This window comes from Rousettus aegyptiacus, unplaced genomic scaffold (genome assembly GCF_014176215.1).
Source record: "Rousettus aegyptiacus isolate mRouAeg1 unplaced genomic scaffold, mRouAeg1.p scaffold_m13_p_2, whole genome shotgun sequence".
Classification (NCBI taxonomy): domain Eukaryota; kingdom Metazoa; phylum Chordata; class Mammalia; order Chiroptera; family Pteropodidae; genus Rousettus; species Rousettus aegyptiacus.
The window spans coordinates 162306205-162320519 of NW_023416295.1; the positions used below are offsets into that span (position 1 = coordinate 162306205).

Below are 14315 nucleotides of genomic sequence, written 5' to 3' on the forward strand. Positions count from 1 at the left end.
ATTAAAGGACACATCTGTATCCATTTGATCCTCTGTAACTGGTACAGCGAAAAATACAAACCACAATCTAAAAGACATGACTGGATCACATGAATCACTGTATTAATTAAATAGCAAGAACAAAAATTATACTAAGATGTAATTTTAAGGATGAGAAGGGACTTTATAATGTTATTAGGTGTAGGAAAGGGACTTCCAACATTTTTAGACAAGAAACATTCTTCACTGAATTTGTGATAGCAAAATGAAGATTTACCCCTTTCATTTCTAAATAATCACTGTTACTCATCATGCTATGGATGTTCAAAAAACAGAAAGACATGGTGTATTTCCCTAGGAAATAAAGTGAAACAAATGACAAAATAATTCAGTGCTAAAATATCTGGTTTTAAGTGCAAAATGAGTTCAGATTTGGGGAACCATATAATTGAAAGCACAAATCTAGGGTTTGATGGACAAATCTTGACAGTGGGGACGGTAGGTTAGAGTGGTGAATAAATAAACTCAGCTTGTGGCTCAGACTACAGAAAACTTTGGCAGGTAGGCAAAAAGCCTCAAGAGTGGAGGCAACAAAATGGCATAAGAATATAAAACAAGAATTTTGTAAAGAGTACTTTCAGTATGTATGTTTCAAATATATTCAGAAATAAGATTAGACTAATTTTGCTTTTTTGCTAAGAAACTAGTGAGCAAGTAATCTTAATGTACTAGTAGTAATAATGAAAAAAGAAATGCATTACTAGAAATTTTACTGACTTAAGATTAAAAAAATTCTAAAGGTGAAAATGAGACAATTACATATGCTTACTATTTTATCCTTCAATAGTTAAAAATAATGAGTCAAAAATAGGGTCAATAATCAAAGGCTGTGTTGTATTGGGAAGGGAGAAGAAGTGGCCTGTTTCAAACATAACACTAATAAACAATTATACCATACAAAAAACCACCTACTATATGTACATCTTCATTAAGACTGGGAGAGGTAAAAAAAAAAACAAAACAAAAACAAATTTAGCAGAAACTATCACAGAGGTGAGAAAACTACCTGAGGCCATCCCAAAGGAGAATTAACATCTTATTTAACTTACACAGATAATCAGATACATTTCTGAAGGATGAGAATTGTGTGAAATTCTGTTACATTTAAAAATAAACCTCAAAATTACACTCTTGATCACACACAAAAATACCATATGGTAGTTTTCAAGTAGATCATATGTAATGATTTTATCTTCAAGGGCTTTTCCTCAATACAAACACCAGTAATACCACCCTGAAAATATTAGTATTTCATTATTTCCAAGAAAAATTTTGGTTAACACTTTACGATTTAAAATTTGGCTGTATGCTGTAAATGAGGGGAAGTACTCTTATCAGTCACATCAGTGGACTTTCAAAATAAACCTGAAAAATGTTTATGGATATGACTCTCATTTATATAATTCCCTTACTTCAACCACATGAGGGCCACATAAAGCAGGCTTAAGTTACTGCAATCACTGATATGGTAATATGCTTTATGAAGTACTGGTTTTGTATTTCTTGCACAAGTGCACAAGAGAGAGAACAGAGTTGAATGCTAGAGAGTACCGTTACCAGTATACGATTATATAAAATTTCAGAAAATTCTTGCATCACTCTATAACTTTTATGATATTATAATCTTTCATTACCATTATTATTTCATTGATTGCATTAAAAGTCTACAAAAATGATCAACAAGTTTTGGTATAATTTTTGGATAGTTCTTATAAATACAAAGTCCTTATGTTCTATTTGCTGGAGATAAACTATTACCAAATTTAACACAAACTGTTTACTTTATCCTCTTCTTAAAGCTCTTGTTAGAACTATGAAAGAATAGATCTTCATTTAAAATGTTATCAAAAATTAGAGGGAATTTTAGATGACAAGTAGAGAACTTTATTTCTGGAATTATTTAACCATGACATTATAATGGATAATATAAATTCTCCTGATTTTGCTTTGTACCTAGAATTATTTAGGCATAGTTTATTTGTTCCTAAATGGAGACTGACCTCCCAAGGGATGCTTCCTTGGCCTACCTTTATACAGCTCTTTCTCCCCTTCGTTCTCTGTTTCCCAAAAGGACTCTTTTTAAGTAGATCACCTATTTTGTGATTCCAACTGGGGTGAGAGTAGGGGAGGAAAACTCCATCTCAACTAGGGATCTTGAAGACTCTCAAATATACCTGAACAGAGGTAATTTGGAAAGAACTCGGCTAGCATGAGGTACAGAGAAGACATGTGATAAACATTCTTTTTCCTCTAATAAAATTTTTCAAAATATGATACTATTGGCTCATGAGTATCTTAGGTAATTTAGTATTCCCTTATCCAGTGATTTGTTTATATCCCTAAAAAATTCTTACTCTATTTTTTATATCCCACTACTCCCATTTCTTAAAAAAATGATGACAGCTAGAACATGACAAGTACTAATATCCCATGTTTTATAGTCAAAGTGAATGGCAGGCACATTACTTGCCTCTATTATTTTCGTCTTAAACTAAGAATTCTTTGGTTTCTTCTAGAAGCCAATTTTCCTTCACTATAAATTTTATCTATTATTTTAAAAGATATTTGTGGGGGAGGAGGAGGAGGAAAGGGATTTACTTGATATCCTTTGTAGTTACAGTGAGTACTGGGTCTTCTATTTCTTTTGTATCCCCCAAAGTACTAAATGTTGGCTATACTAAACACGTTTAATAAATACTTGTTGATCTAACTTGTTCTTACAGAACAGTACTGTTTTTAATATACAAGAACATCTGTTATTTGGCACTAACTGGGAATGAGATGTTCTGTGAGTTTTTAAAATAATAAGCTTAACCCATTAAACACTTAAACATCATTTTTACCTTCTTTTGGAGGTAGGGGATAATAAATCTTTCCAAATGAATATGCACTTATTTACCTCTCAAATAGAATTTTAACCTTCTTTTGATGAAGCTGAGTCATAAATATGAACACCAGTATTTATATTTTCCTGTGCAGATGCATACATACACACACATATTTATGTAGACATGTGTACAAGAATTTATGTTTATGCATATTTTTGCATACGGTGAATATAAAGAAGGACTATAAAGAATATGGTATAGAACATGAGGCTGAATGGCTAGCGATCCCATTATTTACTTGAGAATTTCCTGCTTTGACACATCTCCTGTCAGATGCTTTGTCTGGTAATGGCATCTTTTTTCTAAAGGCATGGTGACAGTTTTATTCATTCCTTTACCCACTTACTCACAGAGTACCTCCAAGAGCACCCCTCCAGGTGCTGTGATGACTCTGAATCGGTAAAGCATGGCTGATTGCGCAAACTACCTTATTAGTGAAAAAACCAGAGCAGTCTACACTAGAATAATTTTCCTCATCTTAGAAAAGTGTGTTTCTCTTCACTCTTTTTCCTCATCTGAAAACCAAGTTAATGAAGTGTGAAGAAAAGACATGACATCTTCATTTCAAGAACTGAGTATTTCAGCAAAGATATTTTTCAAAATTTTAAATTCTTCACAAGCAGAAGTACAATCCTATTGTTTTTATTAAACCCTACATTATGCCTGATTTTAATTAAAATACATAGGTAACACGAACATCTGCTTTTTCAAGAATATAAAAAGACTAAAACTTCTTAAAGAACCTTAAAGTAGAAATAGCATCATGTAGTGCTTCAGAGCCAGACTGACTGGGATCCTCATCTGTAAAAAGGGAATAGTAAGAGAACACATCACATAGGATTAATTCGTATGAAACTCTTACAGTAATGCCTGGTCACATATTATTATCTAAGTCAATGATTCTCGACAGGTGGTGGTTCCAGCATCTCAGGGGCATTTTTGATTGTCCTATTTGGGGTGCTCCAGGCATTTGGTGGATGAGAAACAGGGAATGCTGGATATCCTACATTGACTTTTGAATGCCAGAGTGAAATTTAGAAAGACCTCAAAAGGTGGGCACATTTCAAGACAGGAGATATGTTTTTTGTGATCTTTGTTGGTACTCCATCCCATGGCAAAAACTGAATTATTTTGATACCATCCATATAAAAACTGGCTGATTTGCAAGAATATTATCTTTCCTTATTTTTTCAACTTGACATCCTTGCCATGTTATTTCAATTTTGATTAACATTTCTCTCTTTCATTTTCTCTATTTAGTTTTTTTTTCTGTTACTCCAGATAGGAGTTTTTATCCTCATAATTAGTTTTGCTCAGGGCTATGACACTGCAGAACTCCAGATGGCACTATTTACATTGTACTCTATGCAAACCATATCCCTGGAACTGTGCGAGTTGGCAGCCTTGCCTCTGCCCTACGTTCTCCTGTTATCCTATTTTTCTGATAGTCAAATTTATTAATTGTACAATGAGACAAAGACTACCTCACTGTGTCTTCTTATGTAGTTATATCTGAGTTTATATACATTGCATTGTTTCATTTTCCTTTTATAGAAATTTATAATATAATTAAGGTACTATAATAATTTTTATAATTATTATAATTTTTATAAGATTTTGATAGGCTGAGTTTCATTTAAGATTGTATAGTAGACATTGTAAAACGTGTTAAAAAAGGTAGTACTGGGATTGATAAAGAATCACAGACTTAAGAACTCAATTTTCTTATGAACTTACACAGTTTACAGAATGCTAAAACTAGATGAAATCTTATATAAAATTTAATTTGTCATCTTCTATAATCACATTTCATAGCACCTTGGTTCATAGTTTGAATAGCTATATTACAGAATGTAGAGAAGAAAGATCTAAAATATTCTTAGAGACAAATACCATCTCAGGACAAAGTTGAAAACTGTCACTCAGGTTGAAGAGTGAGTACGAGCGAGTGATTTAAGAGTGCAGGTGAGCCAGACTGCCTGATACGCTTATTCCCCTACTTAACAGCTATGTTCTTTTCTGCAAGTTCCTTAGTCTCTCTAAACCTTGTATCCTCATCTTATAAAATGATCTATCTGAGAGCTGTTAAAAATTGAATAAATTTACATAGGTAAGGCACTTAGAGTGGTGGTGAGCATAAAGTAAAGCACTCAGTACAATATTTAGTAATAATCACTTAATATTACAATTCATATATAGGAAATATATACCCCTGTAAGTCTTAGAAAAGCCTAAAATGGTTCTGAAACCATTACTCACAGGTTTAAAAATAAATCAGTAATTACTCAGTACATAGCACAATGACCAGCCCATGGTAGACACTTGATATTTGTTGAATGAATGAGCTAATCTATAATTTACTCTCAGTACATGTACTTGTTTTCTATAACAAGAGATAAATAAGTGACAACTTTTAAATGGATAGACTGATATACTAGTGCAATGAGAACTATCTTCATTCTGATTCAGAATTTGGCCATTTTCAATAAAATACATTAACTTTATGAACCAGTTCAGGGGTTAGACAGTTTTGATATGGTGTCCCTAAGGCCACAAATCTCCTAGCTGATTATAACACTGTATCTCTCTTGGAAATGCCAAAGTTAAACATCAGAGAAATATGCATAGATCAAAATACTGAATTTATTTTAAAAATTACATTTTTAAATTGGAACTGATTCAGAATTATCCCTCAGCTATTTACAGTAAAAAATGTTGAGAATCCACATTGTAGGACTTCTCCTATGATATAGTCTCTCTTGTTCTATATATGTGATAATGTAATATTCCTTTGCATAAGCTATACTATTTTACATAATATGTCTTAGTATTTAAGAAATTTTATTCGCTTATTCATTTGTCTTACCCACCATTTAAACTGTTTTAAAGTGTTTAAATTCAGGGGCAGTCAACTTAGTACATTCGCAGCGCTGTGCAACTACCATCACTATCTAGCTCCAGAACAATTTTATTATCCCAAAAGGAAACATCGTACCTATCTGCCAGTGACTCCTATTCTCTCCTCTCCCTGGTCCGAGCACCACTATCTGCTGTTTCTATAGATTTGCTTATCCTGGAAATTTTACATAAATGGAATCATAGAATATTTTATGTCTAGCTTCTTTCACGTCACATAATGTTTGTAAGTTTTATCCATGTTGTAACGTGTATCTATACTTCACTCCTTTTTATAGCTGAATGATATTTCAATGTATGGCCATACCACATTCTGTTTATCCATTTATTTATTGATGGACATTTGTGTTGTTTCCACCTTTTGGCTATTGTGAGTAGTGCTGCGGGGAATATTCTTTTACAAGGTTTTGTCTGAACACCTGTTTTTAATTCTTTTGGGCATATACCTGTACCTAGGAGTGGAAGTGGTGGGTTGCATATTTAACTTTTTGAGGAACTGTCAAACTGTTTTCCATGGTGGTTGCATCATTTTACATTCCTACCAGCAAAGTATAAGGGTTCCAATTTCTTCACATTCCTGCCAACACTTATGTTTTAAAAAAAATTTATATATGTGTGGTTATCCTAGTGAGTGTAAAGTGTTATTTCATTGTGCTTTTGATTTGCATTTTCCTAATGACTAATAACATTCAGCATCTTCTCATGCACTTATTGGCTATTTGTATATCTTCCCTGGAGTACTGTCTATTCTAGTTCCTTGCTCATTTTTTAACTGGGTTATCTTTTTATTGTTGAATTATAAGAGTTCTTTATATTTTTGTATGAGGCCCTTAACAGATACATATGCCCGAAGGTTTAAATTTTGATGAAGTCCAATTTATCTTTATTGCTGCTGTTGTTATATGCGCTTTTGGTATCATATCTAAGAAACCATTGTCAGGAAGATTTGCCCCTAGGTTTTCTAAGAGTTTTCTAGTTTGCTGTAGCTGAAGATTTTTGCACTTATGGATGTAAGGGATATCGATCTGCAGCTTTCTTTTCTTGTCATGTCTGTCTTTGCTATTAAGGTAATGCTAACCTCACAGGATTAGTTAGAAAGTGCTCCCTCTTCTATTTCCTGGAAGCATTTGAGAGAATGGTGTTGATTCTTCTTTAAATGTGTGATAGAATTCACCAGTGAAACATCTTGTCCTGGGCTTTCTTTGTTGGTTAAGTTTTCGATTACTGATTCAGTCTCTTTATTTGTTATAGCGCTATTCACAAATTCTATTTTTTTCATGAGTTTTGACAGTTCTGTGGAAATTTGTCCATTTCATCTAGGTTATCTAATTTATTAGTATATAACTGTGTACAGTATTCTCATTAGCCTTTTTATTTCTGTAAGACTGGTAGCAATGTCCCAACTTCTTCTGATTTTACTAATTTGAGTGTTCTTTCTTTTTTGTCTAGCTGAAGGTTTGTCAATTTTGTTACAGCTTTTCAGAGAACCAACTTTTGGAGTCACTGACTCTCTCCATTGTTTCCCGTTTTCTATTTTTGCTTCTGTTTTAATCTTTATTTTTATCTTCCTTCTGCCAGCTTTGGGTTTCCCTTATTCTTTTTCTAGCTCTTTAAGGTGTAAACTCAGGTTATCGATTTGAGCTTTGTTTAAATGTAGTGTTTCCAGCTATAACTTTTCCTGTGAGCACTGCTTTTGCAGCATCCCATATTTTGTATATTGCATTTTCATTTTCACTCATCTCAAAGTATTTTCTAATTTCCTTTGTGATTTCTTCTTTGACCCACTGGCTACTTAAGAGTGTGATGTTTGATTTTCACATATTTGTAGATTTTCTGGTTTTCCTTCAGTTACTGATTTCTAGTTCATTCCACTGTGGCCCAAGAAGATGCTTTCTGTAATTTCGATCTTTTAAATTTCATTTAGATTTATTTTGAGGCCCAACATAAGGTTTATTCTGGAGATTATCCCATGTGCACTTGAGAAAAATGTGAATTCTGCTGATGTTGGGAGTCTGGAATGTTTGGTACATGTCTGTTAAGTGTAGTTGGTTTATAATGTTCAAATCCTCTACTTCCTATTGACCCTCAGTCCAGTTATTCTATTTAGCATCTTTTTAAAACATGGTATCACCTTCATTTGAAACTATTCCCAAGGTGACACAGGCGTTGACTATGACTGGACAAAGATATCACGAATATACCTTTACCACCGACATGCAGACCAAGACTACAGAAGGCATTACTTTAGTATAGTAACAGGAATGATTCCTGAGATACAAATGGCTATTTCCTTGGCTCAAATTGACAGCTGCCATTTGGCTGGTGTCTTTATCTCCAAATTGGCAATTCTATACTGTGAGTTAATAAAGAGAGCTGTATTGAAATATTTTTCTATTGTAGTTGGTCTCCTCAGAATTCCTTCTTTCCTTTGTTACTCTGAGCGTGTATGATACTGCTCTTCCTTACTTTAAACTTCTTGATTTACTTGTATCTTGTTTCTTTTAAAAATTTTATCTATATTGCTTACTTTTGGCCCAAGAGGTTTGACTTTAATAGCCAATCAGAGAGTCCTTTACTTCTGGTTGGCAAACTAAGCTGATGAATTCTAAATTTAGCTCCCCAGCTATTGCTACAATGACGTTATCAATCCCCAAATCTCACTAGCTTACAAAAATAAGCATAAATTTCTTGCTCATGGATGTGTAGGAAGCTCTATTTCATAATGCCAGATGGGTCCATATGTGCTCCATGTGTTCCTCATTTTGGGACCAGTAGCTATCTAGGACATGCTCATTTTATAGCAAAGACAGAAGCGAGTAGGTCAAGACAAACCAAGTAAGACATTTAAAGTGTATGCTTGTGTCGGACCTACTAACATTACATTGGCTAAAACAAATCACATGGGTAAGCCCAACAGAGTGGGAAAACCTCCATCTTCTATGGGAAGGGGGAAGAGAGAGCAAGCATTTGCTGAACAATAACACCATCAACCACAGCCTTGCAAAATAAGACAAGTAGGGGCAATGTAGTGAGTTTTTCAAAAAGTTAAATTTATTTAAATTAAAGGACTTACTTTGAAGTTAAGCTCTTTGTTCTTTTTAGAGTAATAATGTTCTTTCTTTTAAAAAATTATGGTAATAATAGAAGGCAGTAGAACTTTTAAAGTTCTTATTACTTAACAAAATAACAAGTTGGCAACCCTCTGTCAGTCGCCAAAATTTTAGGACAATTTTACCAGTCTACAAAAATCCCAAAGTCTACTACAAAAAAAAAAAAAAAAAAAAAAAATCACAGACCACTGAATGTAATCCCAGGACTCTCTGGCTTTTGTTCACTATTCAGAGGCTACTCCTTGGCTTGCAAAGACATTCATTTTCTCCCTTCTCAGGTTTCATTATTCCAAATGCTTGTGATTAGGAAAGTCCATGTGTGAGAGAACTAAAATGTCATTATTTATTTCTAGTGATTTAATCTAATTTAATCTAACTTTTACCTTAAAAATGGTCCCTTTTACTCTTCAGGTCTATATATAAACTTGGTTTTGTAATACTTGGGGGCCTAGAATCTTAATGTTGTATAAATCTTTCATGTCCCTGACATGAAAATTTTAACAGGCAGTACATAAAGAATAATGGCCTATGACTCTGTAACTTTAAAAAGATGAGCTCTTATGAAAATTTAAATTTAAAAACTAGCTAGTGGTTTTACTTCTAATGTGAAAGGACACATTGAATATCTGTATACATTTACAGGTATTTATAAATACCAATGATTTGTCATAGCCTTATCAAACATTAAAACTGTGCAAAATAGCAGTGTTTTGTTTTGTTTTTTTCCCCCTCTCACAGTACTGCTAAAGCGAATGAAGCAATTGGCACTCCTATAATGACTGATTCACTCACTTCGCTCCTGACTCCACAGCTTATTCCCACCTCCTACTCTGGCTCTTCATCTTGTTTCTTACTTGTGATATTCTCTAGCTTTAGGCGCTATTAAAATGTTATAGCTACCTCATCGGTTCCCAACTGGGGGTGGGGTGGAAGAATGTGATACTGAAATGTATTATATACAAAGAACATCTTATATAGAGACTTTTGAATTGGTCAAAACACTAAGTTTTCCATGGGTCTTTTGTTTTTGCAAATGAGATTCACAATTTATTATTAAATACTAACTTATCAGACAGGATCTGTGAAATAACTTCACAATATGGCAACTGCCTTTTATTATCTTACTGATTTTGCCCAATATTGGAGAATTTGACCCAATATATATTTAGATTTCATAAATGTGCAAATCTAAAATAGGAGGCAGATACATACTTATGAATCAGCAAGGGAAGCTTCCAAAATGGGATGAGAACTTAACTCATCCCATGTTTTGAAACTCATGTTTGTGTCATACTTACAATTTAAATGAAGTACGTTTCTTTTACAACAGCTTGTGGGATGAATATAGAAGTTACATTTTCTCTAACTTTTAAAATGTAATTATTATTAAAATAAGAGGAAAATTTAAAAATGTGCTTGTATCATAAGCAACATACCTGCAGGTATGATCATCACTCACACTTGCAATTTCTTGGCCTTCTTTGGGATCAAACACCAAATCATTAATGAAATCTGAATGGCCCTCTAAAACCTGACACAAAGGGAAAAGTTACTTAGAACATAGGAAAAAAATCTACAACATTCCTACTTAATATTTTTACTTCACTGCCTTAAATGCTTTCACTGCATGCTTCTCTTTTCCATAAATATTTCTTAAGCAATCTGCTATTTTTAAAGCATGATTTATACACCCACTTTTCTGGAAGGTTTATCTTGGAAAGAAGCTGATTATTCAACACACTGCTATTAGCTTGATCTTTCTTTTCTAGTATGCATTTTTTACAAAAACACACACTTTTTTATTGTACCTGTCCTCATATTACCTTCTTTCTTACTTGTTACGTAAAGCTTAAATAAAAATTAAAGCTAGGAGAACTTTCTAGGGGCAGTGAGATAGAGTCCCTTTCAATTACCTACCTACCTCATACCTGCTGCTCTGTGCACTTGCTGTTACCTAATCAACACACAGTATGAACTTCACCTTCTAGGGTCTTTATTCACTTGTTTAATGTGACTGTCAGCACTGGAGATAGTGTAGGAAGGACACAATGAAAACCACCCAGAAATCCTCTTCTGGCTACAGAAGGAACAAAGTGGAAGGTGCGAGGTGGAGGAGGGCTATGTGAGCAGGCAAGGTTCGATTAGTTTAAATCTTTATATAAGTGAAATCCTTAAACAGACTTGTTAAATATTAGATACTTAACTATTTTAATGGATATTGCCCTTGCTTCCTCCATTCCTTCCAAAAACCTGAATTTGATCTCAGTTCTAAGATTAATAGAGTGGTTCTGTTTGGAACTGTTTACTATTTAGAAATATATCATGAGGAAAAAAAGGATTTGATTTAAACATTCCTGTGTAACTTTAACTCAGATCCTCCAAACCATTCTCCAAAGCGTATGTCACAGTCTATAGACAAACTAAAATAACATTAAATATTTAATGTCTATTACAACTAGCACATTAACTTTTGATGGGTTAAAATTTTATGTGCCGCTTGGCTATCACTGGTACAGCCTTAATTAACATATACAGTACACTGTACTATTGTATAATTGTGTATAGCCTATTGTATATAGCTCAGAGCATATTTTTTACTATTTTCTAAATTGTTGGGAAGGTTTACAGTTTGTCTTTTTTTATAACATTATTCATATTTTTGATGTACTAGAAAGTCATGAAGGCAATACTGTTCTCACAAAAAATATGATGAAATTTTAACCCAAACTAAAAAGTATTTGTTTAATTTTTTCCTAACTTTACTGATATAAATAACACTGTGTAAGTTTAAAGTGTACAACATGATGATTTGATACATATATGTATATTATAAAACGATTACCACCATAAGGTTATGGAATACTTCCATCACCTCACATAATTACTATTTTGTTTTGTGTTGAGAACACTTAAGATCTACACTCTTAACAACTTTTGAGTATGGAATACAGCACTGTTAACTCTATTCATCATGCTATACCTCAGATCCCCAGCATGTATTCAACTTATGACTTGAAGTTTATACCCTTTGATCAACATCTCCTCATTTTCCCTACTCCTAGTCCCTGATAATCACCATTCAACTCTGTTTCTATGAGTTTAACTTTTTAAAATTTCATATATAAGTGAGATCATATGGCATAGTTGACCCTTGTACAATACAGAGGTTAGGGGTGCTAACCTGCAGTCAAAAATCTCCGTATAACTTTGGACCCCCTTCATACTTAATTACCCTCGGTATCTGCTGGGGACTGGTTCCTGGTCCCTCCTCCCTGCAACTTTGTGGATTCCAAAATCCACAGGTGCTCAGGTCTTCTATGTGAAATGTCATAGACCAATGAATCCAAGGTCTTCCACATCCACGGACTGTCAACCATGGATCAAAAACAATACAAGTATTTACTGAAAAAAATCTGTGTATAAGTAGACCATGCAGTTCAAACCTGTGTTGTTCAAGAGTCAACTGTATTTGCCTTCCTCTGCCTGACTTATTTTACAGGGCTAGTTCTTACACCAATAAAAAACACATATGTAGGGCTTACTTTGTACAAAAGCATTGTTTTAAGTGTTTTTACATAAATTAACTCAATCAACGTGCATAATCCTATGAGGCAGTTGCTATGATTATCCCCATTTCACAGATGAAGAAATGAGCATAAAGAGACTGGAAATGTGACCAAAGTCTCGCTGTTACTAAAGTGGTAGAGTTAGGCTTCAAACCCACATGGCTTGGCTCCTGTATCTGCGTTCTAGGCAATCTATAAACCTGCCTTGCACAACGAGGTACTGATTATTTGTTTCCTTGAAGTTCGATTCATACTCAATGTGTGTTCATGTATGTATATTATATTCCTACTATGCCAACTGTGAATTTCTAATTCTCCATCATTTGCTGTGCCTATCCAAAATTTTAATTCAATAAGTGATATCAGATTTAGACTCTGTAATCCTTTCTAAAAACCTAGGTACTGCAGCCTAAAATACCATAAATGAGACCCTAAATTTCATACTTTAAAGATGACCGTAAAAAGTCATTTTAAATTGGGATAAATGAACTTTAAAAAGCAAAAAATAATAAATGTATGTTTTAAGATAAACTATAAATTTACAAATTATACTCGTCAACATACCTTGTATTCATTTTTATCTTGAAGATCTGAAGTAAACAATCTAATTTTCATATCAGCAGCTGAAGTACAAAATCTGAAAGTAAAAGAAATAAAAACAAACCCACTTTTAGTCCCAGTAAGTAAAAGTTCTCCACCTCCTCTACCTTCTCCAGTCACCAAAGCTATTTTCATAACTTATAATCATGCTTTCCATTGGACAGAAGGGGTATGCTATGGCTCTTTTGTAAAAAATATTATATAGTCATTACTGAAAATAGAAAGTACTTCCATTTTTTTTCAAAAACATACAAAAATTAGTATATTCTGGATTTACCTTGTCAATAACAAAAAGTGTACAATTTTATTATAAATCATGACATCAATTTTTAACTTTCTCTTAAAAGTATAAAAGGATGGATTATAGAAGTATCTTCATTTTAGCTAAGTCAATATTAGATATTAAAAATACTGTTACACATTTGCCTGTCTTTGGCTTCTACAGTTATCCATAAGCCTTTTTACTTTTTCTTTTCCTCCAAATAAATTAGATGAAAGAAAATAATATTTTTAAACCTATAAAAGCTGGTATATTTATATCTACTAAAGCTGGAGTATCATTTGTACTGACCCTAAACTTTAAAATATTTTTAGTAGCTTATCAATCTACAGCACATTAAAAAAAAAAATCTAAGCAATAAACAACTATTTTTTTTAACTTTTAAAGTTTACCTTTAATCCTAAAATTTTTAGATTCTCAGAATATCAGATTATGGCTGAGAAGAAAAAAAATTATATTTATATATTGAAAAACAAAGTTTATTTCCAATTGTTTTAGGTAAATGAGTATCATACAGATCTAAATTTCTTTAGTTTTGACTATGTTACAGTTAACCATTTATTTCTCAACTAATTATTTAATAAAATGTAAATTAAATAAAAGCAAGGCTCCTCATCTGTAGACATAGATGTGTTGGTAGATCTCTGTTACTACATCTTTTTTCAGTGGTTGGGAAGGCGTACGTGGAGGACCTCTGTGATATACGTATCTCTTCTTGGCATGTATGCTGCCTTTCATACATACAAATAAAGGATAAGAAAAACTAAAAACCCAAACTCATTCTAATTGCCTTCCTTTGAATCTGTCCTGTTATTGTTTTGGATATTCATTACTCTCCCTCTTCCAGGAAAATCCAGAACAAATCTGCTACATTACTATTGTGAGGGTCTCCTAGAGCAGCTTTTCTCATAGTTAT

The 14315-nt window shown here is 33.1% G+C and overlaps 1 protein-coding gene across 1 annotated transcript in view; it reads right to left on the bottom strand.

Moving 5' to 3' along the window:
• The window catches only part of NUP37 (nucleoporin 37), a 39030-nt gene that overhangs the window by 11994 nt on the left and 12721 nt on the right, over positions 1 to 14315 (bottom strand). The window contains exons 4-5 of the mRNA XM_016127073.2: positions 13084 to 13156; positions 10390 to 10484 (exon numbers count right to left, since the gene is read on the bottom strand). Of these exons, the coding sequence (XP_015982559.1) occupies positions 10390 to 10484; positions 13084 to 13156 (168 nt within the window). The remainder of the gene's footprint in view (positions 1 to 10389; positions 10485 to 13083; positions 13157 to 14315) is intronic.